Source organism: Aegilops tauschii, chromosome 2 (assembly GCF_002575655.3).
Source record: "Aegilops tauschii subsp. strangulata cultivar AL8/78 chromosome 2, Aet v6.0, whole genome shotgun sequence".
Lineage (NCBI taxonomy): Eukaryota > Viridiplantae > Streptophyta > Magnoliopsida > Poales > Poaceae > Aegilops > Aegilops tauschii.
Window position 1 is genome coordinate 166,106,465 of NC_053036.3, and position 15,334 is coordinate 166,121,798.

At 46.6% G+C, this 15,334-nt stretch overlaps 1 protein-coding gene across 1 annotated transcript; it reads left to right on the top strand.

Annotated features, from left to right (window-relative positions):
- The first annotated feature begins 857 nt into the window (after positions 1-857).
- On the top strand, positions 858-4,167 carry LOC141040855 (uncharacterized). Its single transcript, XM_073506970.1, has 5 exons — positions 858-1,246; positions 1,871-2,008; positions 2,238-3,316; positions 3,637-3,917; positions 4,027-4,167. Exons 1-5 carry the CDS (start codon positions 858-860, stop codon positions 4,165-4,167), a joined length of 2,028 nt encoding a protein of 675 aa, XP_073363071.1.
- The last annotated feature ends 11,167 nt before the right edge of the window (positions 4,168-15,334 follow it).

Consider the following 15,334-nt stretch of genomic DNA (forward strand, 5'->3'; position numbering starts at 1 on the left):
AGGGGGACCAAGCACGTATGGGTTGCAAAAGGGGATCAAGACAGGTATGCAGCTAATGATACGTTCGTTCGCGAGACAAGACGCAAAACAGCGTCCGTGTTTGACCGTATCTCAGAACACTACGATGAAGCGGCGGACCCCGCGAGGCGGGGCCGCCGAGAGCAATGAATATCCTAGCCTGGAACTGTCGGGGATTGGGGTTGGACTCGACAGTAGGCGAACTCAGAGACCTGATTAGGTCATACAACCCAGCGTGGTGTTTTTGAGTGAGACAAAGAAGAGAGCGCGGGCTATGGAGAAGATCAAGTGGAGTCTTGGTTCAGAGATGGGGTTGCGGTTGATTGTTGTGGTAAAAGTGGGGGCACAGCTCTTTGGTGGCGTGACAATGTTCAAGTTACTGTTAGACCCTGGTGTCAGTATTTTACTGATGCAGCTGTTGTTTTTGACGGCAAGGCGTTCAGAATCACTGGATTCTACGGCGAGCCACGCATGGAGCTAAGAGAGAAATCTTGGGAGGCCCTTCGGTATCTGAGAAGACAAGATGACCAACCATGGATCTGTCTTGGGGATTTCAATGAAGCGCTTCTCCTGACTGAACAACACGGGGGTAATTTGCGAAGCTTTACACAAATGGACAAGTTCAGGGACTGCCTGGCTGATTGAGGTCTAGCTGACCTAGGCTTCTTTGGGTATCCTTATACGTGGGACAATAAAAGGGATGGCTCGGCTAAATTCAGGTTCACTTGGATAGGGCAGTGTGCAATGATGGCTTCCTTCAAATGTTTCCTGACACGGCAGTTGAACATATAATTACTGAAGAGTCGGACCACAATGCAATTGTTGCTAGAGCTCGGGAGATGGCTCCTGATGCTAACTTGGGTACCCCAAGAAGGTTTATGTATGAAGATATGTGGGCTAGACATGAGAGCTATGAAGCGATGGTCACCTCTGCATGGAATAATGCGGCCTCTGGGGAGCAGGGAGCGATGAGGATGGGTGAAAAGCTGCAAGTGATGACTGCTGAAATGCAACATTGGGGCCGGACGGTCTTTGGGTCGGTCCGGCGTCAAATAAAAAAGTTGAAGCTAGATCTTGAGGATGCTAAACAAAGGGCTCTAGTCTCTGGTACCTCACTGGAGGTGCGGGATTTTGAGGGTCAGCTCCAAGAACTGTACGAGCGTGAGGAGATTATGTACAAGCAACGCTCTCGAGTAGGGTGGCTGCGTGAAGGAGATCAAAATACAAGGTATTTTCAGAACCGAGCTACGCATCGGAAGAGGAAGAACACTGTCCGTGCTCTTAAACGGACGGATGGCAGCAGGTGCACTACTGATGTGGAGATGAGGGCTATGGCTGCGGCTTTCTACGCCAATCTGTTCAGCTCATAGGGCTCATCGGGAGCTGACGCGGTTCTAGGGCTGATGGAGGAAGTGGTTACTACTGAGATGAACACTAAGCTGACTGCGCCAATAACTGATGAGGAGATTGAGTGTGCTCTTTTCCAGATGGGAGCTACCAAAGCCCCGGGGCCAGACGGCTTGCCCGCTATGTTCTACCAGAGACACTAGTCTTTGTTGAAAGGAGATGTTTGTGCCGCTGTTCGTGACTTCCTTGCGGGTGGTGCAACCCCGGAGACGTTTAATGATACTGTCATTGTCATGATCCCCAAGGTGAGTTCTCCGGAGTTGTTAACCCAGTTTTGTCCTATTAGCCTATGCAACGTGCTTTACAAGATTGTTGCGAAGGTGTTGGCAAATCGGCTTAAGGGTATTTTACCGGTCATGATTTCTGAGGAGCAAAGTGCGTTTGTCCCGGGAAGGCTTATCACGGACAATGTCTTAGTGGCCTATGAATGTGTACATGCAATCAGACACCGGAAAAGGAAAAAACCTCTTTGTGCTGTAAAGTTAGACATGATGAAAGCTTATGATCGAGTGGAGTGGACCTTCTTGGAACAAGTTATGCAGAAGTTTGGTTTTGACCAGGTTTGGGTTAACATGATCATGAGGTGTGTTCGTACCGCTAGATTTTCTGTTAAGCTCAATGGGGGTCTCTCTGATCTGTTTTGCCATCAAGAGGGCTTAGGCAGGGGACCCTTTGTCCCCCTACCTCTTCCTTTTTTGTGTTGAAGGTTTTTCTGTACTCTTGAAGAAAGCTCAACAGGAGAGGAGGATTAGAGGAGTGTCTTTTGGGAGCACTGGCCCCCATGTGACTCACCTGTTATTTGCGGATGACAGCATTGTTTTCTTGGAGGGATCACATGACAATTTGGAGACTCTTAGAGATATCCTTCAGTGCTATGAGCAAGCTTCTGGGCAACGGGTCAACCTACAAAAGTCATCTATCTTCTTTGGTAAAGGACGTGCTGAGAATAATAAGGCCATGTTAAAGGGGATCATTGGTATTACATCTGAAGCACTCAGTGAGAAGTATTTGGGCCTACCAACTGTGGTGGGAAGATCAAAAGATGGTACTTTCAAGCCTGTGAGGGAGAGTGCTCGGGGTAAGGTCTTGGGATGGAAAGGACAAGGGCTCTCGAAAGCGGCCAAAGAAATTCTTGCGAAGTCTGGGCTGCAAGCTACACCAACTTTCACCGTGAGTTGTTTTCAACTCTCAAAGAAAATGTGCCGGAACCTAACTACGATCTCTTCTAACTTCTGGTGGGGGTCAACTCATGGTGAGAACAAAGTTCATTGGGTAGCATGGGACAAGATGTGTCTTCCCAAACGAGATGGTGGCATGGGCTTCAGGAATTTTGAGGCTTTCAACCAAGCTTTGTTAGCTAAGCAAGCGTGGAGGCTTATGCAAGAGCCTGACTCGCTTGTCGCCAGGCTTCTGCAAGAGCCTGACTCGCTTGTCGCCAGGCTTCTACGGGCACGGTACTACAAGGATTCATCTATCATGCAGGCTACGTGCCCCTCAAACGGATCATACACCTTTCGGAGTATCCTCTTTGGTCGTGACTTGTTGAAAGAGGGGCTGGTTTGGCGTGTTGGAGATGGGGCTGATATCTTAATTCACCATGATAACTGGATTCCTCGGAAGGGTTCCATGCGGCCACTAGGACACATCTTCATGCATGGAATCACTAGGGTGGCGGACCTGCTATCGGAGGGTGGTGATGGCTGGAATCATGCAACTGTTGATGCAATGTTTTCTGCTGATGATGCTGAGGATATTAAGCAAATTCTGATGGGTGGGCATGGGGCTCATGATCTCCTAGCTTGGAACTTTACAAAATCTGGAGAGTTCAACGTTCGTTCTGCCTATCATCTTGCTATGAGTTTACGGCGTGCGAAAGCTGGCCGACCAGAAGGTTCGTCGTCGGTACACACTCACAGGAATTGGCTGGCTTTCTGGAATACCCATGTCCCAAATAAAGTTAAAATTCATGTGTGGAGACTCCTGTCTAATGGGCTGGCCACTGGGTCAGAGTTGCATCGCCGGGTATTAAGCCGGGCGTTTTCTGCGCAGCGTGTGGGAGGGAAGAGACACTAGTCCACCGATTCTGGGGCTGTCCACACTCGAAGGTTTTCTGGCAAGAACTGGCTAAGAAAAGGAGCATTCCTCCTTTGGTCCCGCCTGAAGAGATTGAATCAAACCATGCACTGGGACGGTGGCTTCGGTCCTGGATAGGTGAGGCGCAGGAGGAGCAGAAAGAGATGTTCTTTCAGGGAGCTTATGGTCTTTGGCTGGCTAGGAATGCTACGAGGGATGGAGTTCGGATCCAAGATGCGACTGAGGTTGCTGCCTCGGTCTCCCGCTTCATGGACGAGTGGAGTAACGCGGTGCCAAAGAAGCTTCGGTCCTCATCAGCGCCTCCTGTGGACAAGTGGTGCCCGCCGGAGCAAGGATGGACCAAGGCGAACGTGGACGGAGCGGTGGGCAGGAGCTCGGGTGATGGAGGTGGCGGGCTTGTCTTTCGCGACCACGCAGGAGCCTTTCGTGGTGCCCTCGCTCATCTCTTTCCTCAAGTGACAAAAACCTGAAGTGGCAGAGCTTATGGCATGTCAAAAAGCCTTGCAGGTTGGGCGGGAACTTCACTTTCAGAGATTGCATGTGGAGATGGATAGCAAAGAGGCCGTGTGCATGATCAACGACGCGAGGAGAAACCTTTTGATGGTGGGCACTATTGTGGAGGACATTAAGTCGCTAATGCGGTGCTAGCAGGATTGCAAGGTTACTTGGAGGAGAAGAACAGCAAATAAGGCTGCTCACGCTCTTGCTAGACTAGCTGTAGGTGAAGGTGTGTGTAGGGTTTGGCGGTCATCGCCTCCGGATTATATTCTAAGTGTAATCGCGGACGAAGTTTTGGACTTTGCTTAAATAAAGTAGATGCTTACCCTAAAAAAAAAGGAGCGCTATCTTTTGAGAAGGCACGGATTCCGTGTCCCTGCCCTGTCAACGGAAACCGGGCATCCATGTCCCCGCGTTGCCTCCCGCGGATCGCGCGAGCGGGAAGAGCGTGTGCGTGCCAGAGGAAAGCGGGTCGATCGACGAGGCGTTCACACACTCCATCTCCTGCGCTGCCACGGCACACGGTGACTTAGGATGAACGACGGATCATATCGCCACACGGCACACTAGTGATGGTACGCAACTGGACACGCACCCTGAACGGGAAGAGCGGTCATCCTTGGTCCTGAACCGTCCACCACGCGTGCGTTCTCGGTCGCCGTAGGTTCGGAAGCCCAAGTCCGTTCTTGAAAAACCTTCTAGACCTTGGCAACGCCTTTACTGCTAGAAAATTATTGCCGTGTGAATGTTCTGCAAAGCATGCTGGTGGCAACAGAACGGGCTGGGTAACGGGATATTTGGTCAAGTTGCTGTTGCCGTTGGCCTGTTGCTGCTGCCCGGCTTGAGAAAACAAGTCCATTCCATGATTGAAGTGGATGAGGGCAGTGTGGACATGGTCAAACGGCAGGGAAGGAGGAGAGGATGCGGATGCCCGAACGCGATGGTCATGCATGCGGTGGTGGTTGCTTAAGATTAGTGGGAGGGCGATGCTTCCATTCGTGTGCACACGGGGTGGGAGTGAGACTCCGGGTGCTAAGAGTAGTTGATAGTCGTCGAGGCTACCTGATTGCCGAGTCGCGGTCAAACGATCCGAAGGAAGTTGCAGCGGCAGCTGGTGCTGCTATTATCATATCCGACTCGCAAACGCAGCAGCCAAGAAAATGAGCACGTTGGAATAGAGAATGGTCATGGCGAAGAGTTGGAGACGAGGCTTCTTATCGGACCGCTTCGTTGCCGTATGATCAGAAGAGAAGCATGGCAAATCCTTGGTGGCCGCTGCGTACTACTATGGAAAGTTTCCAAAATTGAAACTAAATAGTGTTAAGGGTGTGGTTAGGTCTTAGTCAACTAAGACTTAAGAGCATCTACAACCGGACTTAACAAATCCGATTCTCTATACGTCCGCGGACGCGTCAGGGCACGCCCGTGGACGCATCCGGACGGACCCTCATATTTCCGTCCTGGTAGCCACATATCTCAAATCCGGATTCTTAAATTCATGCAGACACATGCACATCGATCATACAATCCAATGTCGCACATAAATAGCAAATGTTGATACGAAGCATAGATAGTATTTACATAAAATTTATTTAAGTGCTAAACTCAAGCATTGGCTCCTTGATTGCTATTGTGGGCCCACATGTGCTCCACAAGATTATTGAGTAGCTGCGTGTGCACCTGCTGATCTCAAAGATTCTGATGCATCTGCATAAAGTTCATAAGCTTAGCCGAATCTTGATCTTCTCGGATTTCAACTTGTTCTTCAGGAATCATGAGTTAGGGTTACACCATCATCATCATCCTCGACAACCATATTGTGCAAAATAACACAACATGTCATCAGCTGCCACAAAGTTTCTGATTCCCACATCATTGCAGCGCTCCAAATGGATAGCCTGAAGCACGCCAAATGCCCTCTCCACATCCTTCCTAGCCGCTTCCTGCATTGCTGCAAAGTGGCTATGTTTATTGCCATGCGGTTCGGATATGGTCTTCACAAACGCCGCCCACTGAGGATAGATACCATCGATAAGATAGTATCCCATGTTGTACTCTCTGTCGTTGACGGTGTCGTTGCACGGCGGTGATTCCCCATTGCAAAGCCTCTTGAACACCGGAGATCGTTGAAGCACGTTGATGTCATTGGGAGAAGCCGACATTCAAAAGAAAGCATGCCAAATCTATAAGTCATGTGATGCCACCGCTTCTAGTATGATGGTGGTTTCTCTGATGTGACCTTGATACATTTCCCACAAACCTTTGGGGCAGTTCTTTCATTGCCAATGCATGCAATCAATTGATCCGAGCATTCCTGGAAACCCCCTTGCCTCTCCAATAGGCAACATCTTTCTTCGTGTCCTGCACATTTGGTTCTATGAGATACTCAAGTCCAAACACCTCCACCACGGCGCGAGCAAACTTGACAGTAGTCTTCAAGCACATGTTCTACCCCATCCCGACCATCTCCCCAACGACATCTGCAGCAGTATCAAGTGCAAGCATCCTTAGAGCAGTCGTGCACTTCTGCTTGCCCGAGAAAGAGAGTTGGCTGCAACAATCCCTTGTGAGCTTGAAGTAGTCGTTGTGTGCCTCCCCCCCAATGCGCAAAAACAATGTTTTCCGCATGCGAAAACGGCGACGAAACCATGGATCATCCACGAAAAGTAGGTTTGAGAGCAAAGTAGTCCATGTGGAGTAGCTTTGCTCCGGACACCCTGTCCCGGTTGATCACTCTTCTCCCTTTGATTGAGCCCTTGAAGTTGAGAATATGCTCCATTTGCCTGTCCATTTCCTCTTGCATGCTCGTGAGCATAATCATGTCCACTTCTTCATCTGAATTCGACGAATTGAAGAACTCATCTTGAACCAATTGGTCAAGCTCCGTCGGTCCCTACTCCTCGTCGGATGAAGCATCGGAATCCATCGTTTTTCCTAACAAAAATATAAAAAAATACGATCGGACAATGTGTCGAACACATCAAGCGCAAGACGGAGCCAGAGAGTTGCCGGACGTACCACGGTGGCGTCCGGACCGGCGACGACATCCCCCGCGACGAGGACGGGGGAGATGATTGCTCTTCCGGAGAAGAGCCTGGGAGCGGGCGCGGCGGCGGAGCGCGAGACGGACGACACGGAGGATGAAGAAGAGAGGAGATAACAAATGGATCCGACTGGTCTTGAGGGTGGATTTGGTGCAATTTGGGGTGGGGGCGGGTTGTCGGGTCCGACGTGGCGGGGGTGCCCGACCGCGTCCGGGCACCCCCATATTCGCCCCATATTTGGGCTGGATATGAGGAGTGCCGGGCAGTCCGGATCTTTGAGGGCCGTTTGATGGGCCCCTTTGGGTCAAAAAATCATGACCTGACAGTGACCGGGCGGCCCACCCGGGCTTATGAGGCGGGTTCAAGGCGTCGGCTATAGATGCTCCAACCAAGTCTAAGTCAAGTGACATAACATGTAAGTAAAAAAACTATTTTTTTGCACGGATCTTCATGTGAGATCGCACGAATATATCATCGACTAAGACTTGGTTAAGTCTCAGTCGACTGAGACTTAGCAATCCCATAGCGCAAACTACATATGATTTGCTATTTCAGTTATGCTAATTTTCAGTTGAATTAGCTATGTCTCAGTCAACGAGTTTTATTTGTACAATTCAATTGATCTGTGATTTGTCGAAATCACTGATTAAGCAAAGATCACTCCCATCTCTCTAAGCCGTGACAGGTGGTTGTGCGCTACTTGTCGCAACCAGGAAGTTTTTCCTTTTCTCGTAGATCCGTTTTTTAAAAAAAATATCTTTTAAACCGTGTGTTCAAATCTCAAACTGTTTTCACCATTGGATTCGTCGTGTTGAGATCTTCAAAACTAGATCCATGTTGATAGGTTTAATGATTTTTCTAATAAAAAAACCAAACCGGAAGCATATTTTATTTTCCTTTCCAAAAGAGGCACGACTGTGCCTCTCGCGAAAGCAAATCTGTGCCTCCACAAGAAGTGAACCCATGTCTCTCGCATTTTCCGTTTCCGAGAGGCGCGACCCTACTTCTCGCAGAAGGAGAGGCACAACCGTGCCTCTCGCGAAAGCAAATCAGTGCCACTCACGGAAGGAAAAGAAAAAAAAAAGAAAAATGCGTTTTTTTCCGTTTCTGAGAGGCAAATCCGTGCCTCTCGCGGAAGAAGAAAAAAGAGAATGTATTTTTTTTCTGTTTTGCGAAAGGAACAGCCGTGCCTCTGGTGAAAACAAATTCGTACCTCTTGCAGAAATTAAAAAAAACATGTTTTTTCGTTTTCTAAAAAAACTTGTTTTCACCAAATTTTTCCCTGAATTTGTTTTTTGTTTAAATGCAAATAAAGACAAGTGTAAAAACCGGAAAGCCAAAAAAATCCTGAAAAAAATCATCTAAAAATCATCTAAAAATCCGAAAACGCGTGGGAAAATAGAAACAAATAAAATCCGAAGAAAACGCATAGAGTGCGACACGTGGCGGTGGTTGAAAGTGCGCCAAGTGACTCGGTTTCTACCCACCCCAAATGACCGTTGGGGAGACTCATGAAGGAGAGCTCGTCCAAAAAACTTATTGGGCTTTGTTCCAGCCGGCAGAGCGTGCCTTCTACGGGCTTTGCTTTTGTATCTGGCCGTGGGCTGCGGCTTGAGGTCCTTTCCTATTTCATTTTCTTTCTCACTCATAGGTGTTTCATGTGAACATTTTGTATTTTCTTTGTTTTTTGTGGGGCTTTGTGTACAGTAGGATCTCACTGGTGCACCTCACTTTGGGTATACATATTTTTTCCTTTTTATATTTCCTTTTCCGGTTTGTATTTTAGTGTATTTATTTATTATTTTATTTTTATAAAACTGTTTTTCCCTTGCATTTCTATTTTTTATTTTCTTACTAATGAAAATAAAAAATCTAATTCTTTTTAGAATAGACATTTTTACACACATTTTGTAATTTTTTATTTTTGATACTGCTAAATCTCAGTCGACTGGGACTTCCCAAAGTCTGAGTCGACGCTCAACCGTCTGCGTTACTTGCTTCAAGAATCGCGCTGGAGTGTGAGTTTTCTCGTTTCAGCCTGCTAAGGTGCGTGACCAGCTCATTTATTTTCTTCAGTTTCTTTTCACGTTGGGCTTTTTCCTTTTGTTCTTTTAGATTTTCTCTATTGGGCCTGTTGTTGGTTGGGGCATGCTGGACGGGCCCGAGGTTTTTTTTTAGCCTTTTCTTCCTTTCGTTTTTGACTATTTCTTCATTTGTTGTTGACTCCCTTTTGTAGTAAACTAGAGTTGTTTGACCGCAAGCGGTTATGGGGTTGAGGGTTGAATGTGTGGATTATTTTAAAATCTGCAATATTTTTATACATATACATAGACTTTTTAAATGGACAACTTTTGTGCATAATTTATTTTAAATACGGGATGACCATATTTATTTGACACTTATGTACGTATATATGCAAATACATTTTTGATTTTTGTATGACTTTTTTAAATTTGTTTGGTTCATGTCGTTTGACATGGTATTTTTCAAAATATTTTTTTAGATTTAAACTTTTTTTAGTGTTACCTATGGTATTTTCTGCATATGTCTTATCACCTTTACTTGTTTCTTAATGATATTTTTAGACATTTTTCTTGCTAACAGTAATATTCTTGCTATCAATTTTGTTTTAATTATTATTAAATAACATTTTTTATTTTTGGAATTTGAAAATATTTGTCACCTTGTACATTTTTCCAGACCACAACTACATGTCTTCAAAGTGATTGCAACTTAGTGATTTTTTGGGGGGGGGGGGGGGGTGGGCATTTGCATATTTGCAACGAACGCGCAACCGCGAAAGTCGCATCCGACTGCAACTACATGTCTTCAACGCGACCACAACTTGGTGTTGTCTTGTTGAGGGAGGGGCAATTGCATGTTTCCACCAACACGCAACTGCAATTGTTGCCCCCGACTGCAATTGCATGTCTTCAACACACCTGCAACTTGGTGTTGTTTTGTCGAGGGAGGGGCAATCATGTTTGCCACCAACACACAACTACAAGTGTCACTCCGATTGCAATTGCATGTCTTCAATGTGACCGCAATTTAGTGTTGTTTTGTTGAGGGAGGGGCAATTGCATCTTTTCCACCAACACACAACTGCAAGTGTGGCTCCCAACTGCAACTACATGTCAACAACGCGACTGCAACTTTGTGTTGTTTGTTCGGGGAGGGGTGATGACCTGCAAGTGCACAATGTTGTTGTAGCACTTCCGTGATAAGTGTCGAACCCACGGGGAGCTGATAGGAAGGCACCACAAACCCCGCAACCACACTGTTACTTAACGCAGTTACGTAGGCACCCAAACCGGAGTTTGGAAATAGCCTATTCTATAAGTTGCTAGGACGCTGGATAAAAGGGCTTTACTATATTAAGAACAAGAAGGTAAAACCGTAATAAAAAGAGACTGAGTTAGTGGTGAAAGTGATTGAGTAGTAAAGCGTTCTCTAGGACTCCAAAGTCATTACCACAAATATGACATGCGCATCAAGTGCGGAGCAAACACTCTCTATTGTATCCTCTATCCACTCTTCATATGCATAAGTGGACGGTGTCGGGTATAGTACACTTTCTACTCGAGGTAGACTTCATGCCACACACGCCACCATCATAGTCTCCACCATAGGGTTACAACTCATGATAATTAAGGGTTACCCCGTGGAGGCAACCAAATATGGGTTAAACTGAACTCCCCTATCAACTTGCACAGACTAGGGATTGAGGTTTTACTACCAGCTCAAATTCTCTCAATGTCCTACCCTATGCAATGATAGTACTTCCCCCACGGCCAATCACGGCAATAGTGCAAGCGAGGCCTCCTCTCAACACTCGCGGGGATACTAACTTAAACATGAACAAGAACATATTGGATCGATTGGTAATAATAATTCTAATTATAAAGTAGTTCATCTGTATCCTTGAGAACAGATACATCTACTTAAACATAAAGGAGAGGGTCAAGTTACAAGCTGGCATCATGTCGGTGAAGGGAGGAGGTGATGATGATGATGGCGGCGGCGGTGCAATGAAGATGATGGTGATGCCGCTGGCGAGGTGGAGAGTTCGGGTCGGTGCTCGCGTGGTGGAGCCTCGTCATCTCCCTCTTGATCTTGTCCCTTCCTCTATGGTGGTGATGTAGCAGCAATGGGGATGAAACTTGGATGTGGTCTTGATGAATGAGATGCGATGCCGGTGGCTAGGGTCGAGGAGGTGTATATAAGGATCCTCCCTGGCCTCCTCTCTTGATGGGCTTCATCCAAGGGATCAAGATGAGCCTTATCCTCTCCCAATCTCTTCTTTACGAGCCAAGGATCCCGTGGGATTGAACGGGGACGAAATAGGTGAAGAATCCTGTTTGGAAGGGAAATTTTGAAGCTATCTGCATGTCAAACGACCGCCAAAATGACCGCACGCGGTCGCATGAAAGGCCGTCTTTTGGTGTGACCTTCTCTGGTAAAATGGTCGTCATTTCTTCATATGAACTCGGAGTTTGATGTTCTTGGGCTCATTGGATTCACATGAATGATGCCAATCCATTTTTGTTCTTAGACCTTGATTTGGATCACTTTGAAAAATGACTTTTTCTGACCTTCGAAATGGCTAGGTCTGACCCCTGGCTGACTCCCTATCGAACCCATCATTGGTCATTTGATCGTGCTTGGTCCTAGGTTGCTCCAGAACACCCGTAGACACAAGAAAGCAAAGAAAACTAATAAAAACCAACTAAAATAATAAATGTGCAATGCTCACAATGATAAATGCAAACCCGGTAATCATACATAATGGACAACTATTTGGTTAAATGTGACATGATATATGAAGAGAACATGCAACAAATGAGCTCTAAAAATGCGTAAAATAAAGAGCCACCAACCTCCCCATGCTTAAATCTTGCTCGTCCTCGAGTAAGAAGGTTGACTACCATAAGCTCTTGCTACCAACTCTAAAGCATACATTGAACTAAACCAAAAGTGATATCCATGTTCATCATGCAAGCATGCAAAACTTAACCAATAATAGAGTAATACAAGTTATCCTCTTAGTTCCATTGCCCTGGAGGTCAAGAAAGAGGAAAATATTTTTGTGGAGCACAAATTCCCATTGCCAAAGGTTTAGAGAGAAGGTCAATATTATGTTAGGAACACAACAATGACAATCATAGATTAAAAGAAATCTCGCATTAGTGACCTCTTTAAAAACACCAACCTGAGGCATACTAGGTATAATAGCAAGATTGCCTGTCTGCATTATTCAATTGCTCAACTACCTATGCAGAACTGAGCGCAAGCCTATGCCTCGCACTTAAGGGGAAGGTAGAAAATGGTTGGGGTTTTGAGAAGTATAAAACAAAGAAAATCTTGCATCAACGCAACTGACCACTAGGTAATGGACAAGGCCTTATGATCGATGTCAACGCAAGGAGTAGTGATTGCCATGCAACTAGGATGCACATAGAGCTTTGAATATATGAAAGATATCCTATGGACTAATTTGGGGTGCATCCAACTTACTTGCTCATGAAGACCTCGAGCCTTTGAGGATGCTCGTCATCGGAATATACAAACCAAGTTCTATAGTGTAGGTTCCCCACTAGTATGAAACATGCAGCTCATGAAACTTCCTACTTGACAATGCATGAAGTGGTGATACTTTGAAGCACAAATGTATACTAAAAAGGATAATAGTGTTGCTCCTTCTCTCTTCCTCTCCTTTTTATTTTTTTCTCTCTTTTTTCATTTTTCTTTTTTTGGGGCACCTCCGTGGTGCATCTTTTATTTTGTCCTTACGTTGCCCCAAGATGGGCGGCTGGGCATCCTCGGCCCTGTTCCTCGCCAAAGAGGTCTTGCTTCCAGGTGGCTTGGCAGCGATGGAGTAATCGGGACCTAGGATTCCGGGCAGTTAAGCACCGACTCCTTAAAAAGCAGGGGAAACCTTTTGCCTTGGTCCTCGATGACCGAGGTTTGAACCTTGACCATAAGTACATCAGCACCGCCCACTGTGTTTGACACAGGAGGGGCCCGATGTGAAGAAACCTCCCCGAGATCGTCGTGGGCGGGGGAGGAACACACGCGCACGCCTGAGGAGCTTTCGGCTAGCTCAGGTGGGGGGACTACGTCATTCGATCCCTTTCCTGGGAAGCGGCGTTGTGGACTATAAAAGCAATCATGACAGCAAAATCAAATGCATGGTAATCGAAAATTGTTATGTGCAAGTATGTCAGATGAGCTACCTCTTCAGCTGCGCTGAGGGAACACATCCTCGGAGGAGCTAGAATGGACCTCGACGTGGACCCGGGATTGGTTTGGCTGGGCGGCACGGGCTTTTTGAAGTCTCGTGAACCGAGGAGGATCGTCCTCCTCGATGTCCTCACACAACCCCTCTTCCTTTTGGGAGAGGACGCCTCATCCCTCTCCCTTTCCTCCTCTTTCTCTTCCCTCTCCTCGTGCATGGAGGAGACGGGGTTGCTTTCGGACCTGGCTTCCGAAGCTGCTCTTCGGCTATGTTGGCCTTCCTTCTTCTTCGGCTCCTTGACCGAAACCTCGTATGGCTCTTCAGCCATAAGGGCTTCAAGCTGAAAGGCCCTCGCCTCTTCGGGCAGTGGCGTCGAGGACTTCATCTGCTGGGCCATGTCGCACCATTTTTTATTTCGAGACGACGAGTCAATCACTTTGTAATGGGTTGGAAAGCTTCAGAGGGGCAGTAAGGAATGTAGGGTTGTTTTATACCTCGGATGGATCCTACCAGCATTATAGCCAACATCTCCTTCCTCTTCGAGGAAGTCATTTTGAGATGGCTTGAAGAGTGTCGTCCACATCCCGGCGAGGTTGGTGTGGAAGAAGTGCAACACAGTCGCCTCATGCTCTAGCTTGTAGCACCACACAGGTTTGGCCCTGAGCTGAAGTGGGAGGATACTGCGATGGAGCATAACATGGACTACGTCCACCAACTTGATGCTCTGCTTGATCATGGCATCAAGCCGCTTTTGGAGCGTCTGAACCTCGGCTGGGTTCCCTAGCCGAGACCCTTCTTCATCCAGGAGACGAGTCTCCTCGAGGGTTCAGTCGTGAAGGTGGGGATCTCTGTCTGACCTGTGGCGGACACGTCGGCGATATAAAACCATTCTCTCTGCCATGCGTTGATGGTCTCCACGAAGGCACCCTCCGGCTAAAGCACTTTTCGGAGCTTGCTGAAGGAAATATGCCCTAGAGGGAATAATAAAGTTGTTATTTTATATTTCCTTATTCATGATAAAGGTTTATTATTCATGCTAGAATTGTATTGATCGGAAACTTAAATACATGTGTGAATACATAAACAAATACCATGTCCCTAGTAAGCCTCTACTAGACTAGCTCGTTGATCAAAGATGGTTAAGGTTTCCTAACCATAGACTTGTGTTGTCATTTGATAACAGGATCACATCATTAGATAATGATGTGATGGACAAGACCCATCTGTTAGCTTAGAATATTGATCATTCAGTTTATTGCTATTGCTTTCTTAATTCAAATACATATTCCTTCGACTATGAGATTATGCAACCCCCGGATACCGGAGGAATATCTTGTGTGCTATCAAATGTCACAATGCAACTGGGTCATCATAAAGATGCTCTACAGCTATCTCCGAAGGTGTTTGTTGAGTTGGCATAGATCGAGACTAGAATCTGTCACTCCGAGTATCGGAGAGGTATCTATGGGCCCTCTCGGTAATACACATCATAAGCTTGCAAGCAAATGACTAAGGAGTTAGTTACAAGGTGATGTATTATGGAACGAGTAAAAAGACTTGTCGGTAACGAGATTGAACTAGGTATAGAGATACCGACGATCGAATCTCAGGCAAGTAACATACTGATGAACAAAGGGAATTATGTATGTTGTCATAACGGTTCGAACGATAAAGATCTTCGTAGAATATGTAGGAGCCAATATGGGCATCCAGGCTCCGCTATTGGTTATTGACTGGAGAGGTGTCTCGGTCATGTCTACATAGTTCTCGAACCCGTAGGGTCCGCACGCTTAACGTTCATTGATGATATAGTGTTATATGAGTTATATGATTTGGTGACCGAATGTTGTTCGGAGTCCCGGGTGAGATCACGGCCATGAAGAGGAGTCTTGAAATGGTTGAGAGGTAAATATTGATATATAGGACGATGGTATTCGGACACCGGAAGTGTTTCGGAGTGCACCGGGTAGTCATCGGATCACCAGAAGGGGTTCCGGACACCTCCGGTAAGTGTATGGGCTTAATGGGCCATAGG

Excerpts from the sequence above, each read along its gene's own strand:
- LOC141040855 (XM_073506970.1), top strand. The coding sequence starts at position 858 with ATGGCTCCTGATGCTAACTTGGGTACCCCAAGAAGGTTTATGTATGAA. Across the intron at positions 3,317-3,636 it reads GAAAGCTGGCCGACCAGAAG|GTGAGGCGCAGGAGGAGCAG; the intron begins GTTCGTCGTCGG and ends GGTCCTGGATAG. Across the intron at positions 3,918-4,026 it reads GTGATGGAGGTGGCGGGCTT|GTTGGGCGGGAACTTCACTT; the intron begins GTCTTTCGCGAC and ends AAAGCCTTGCAG.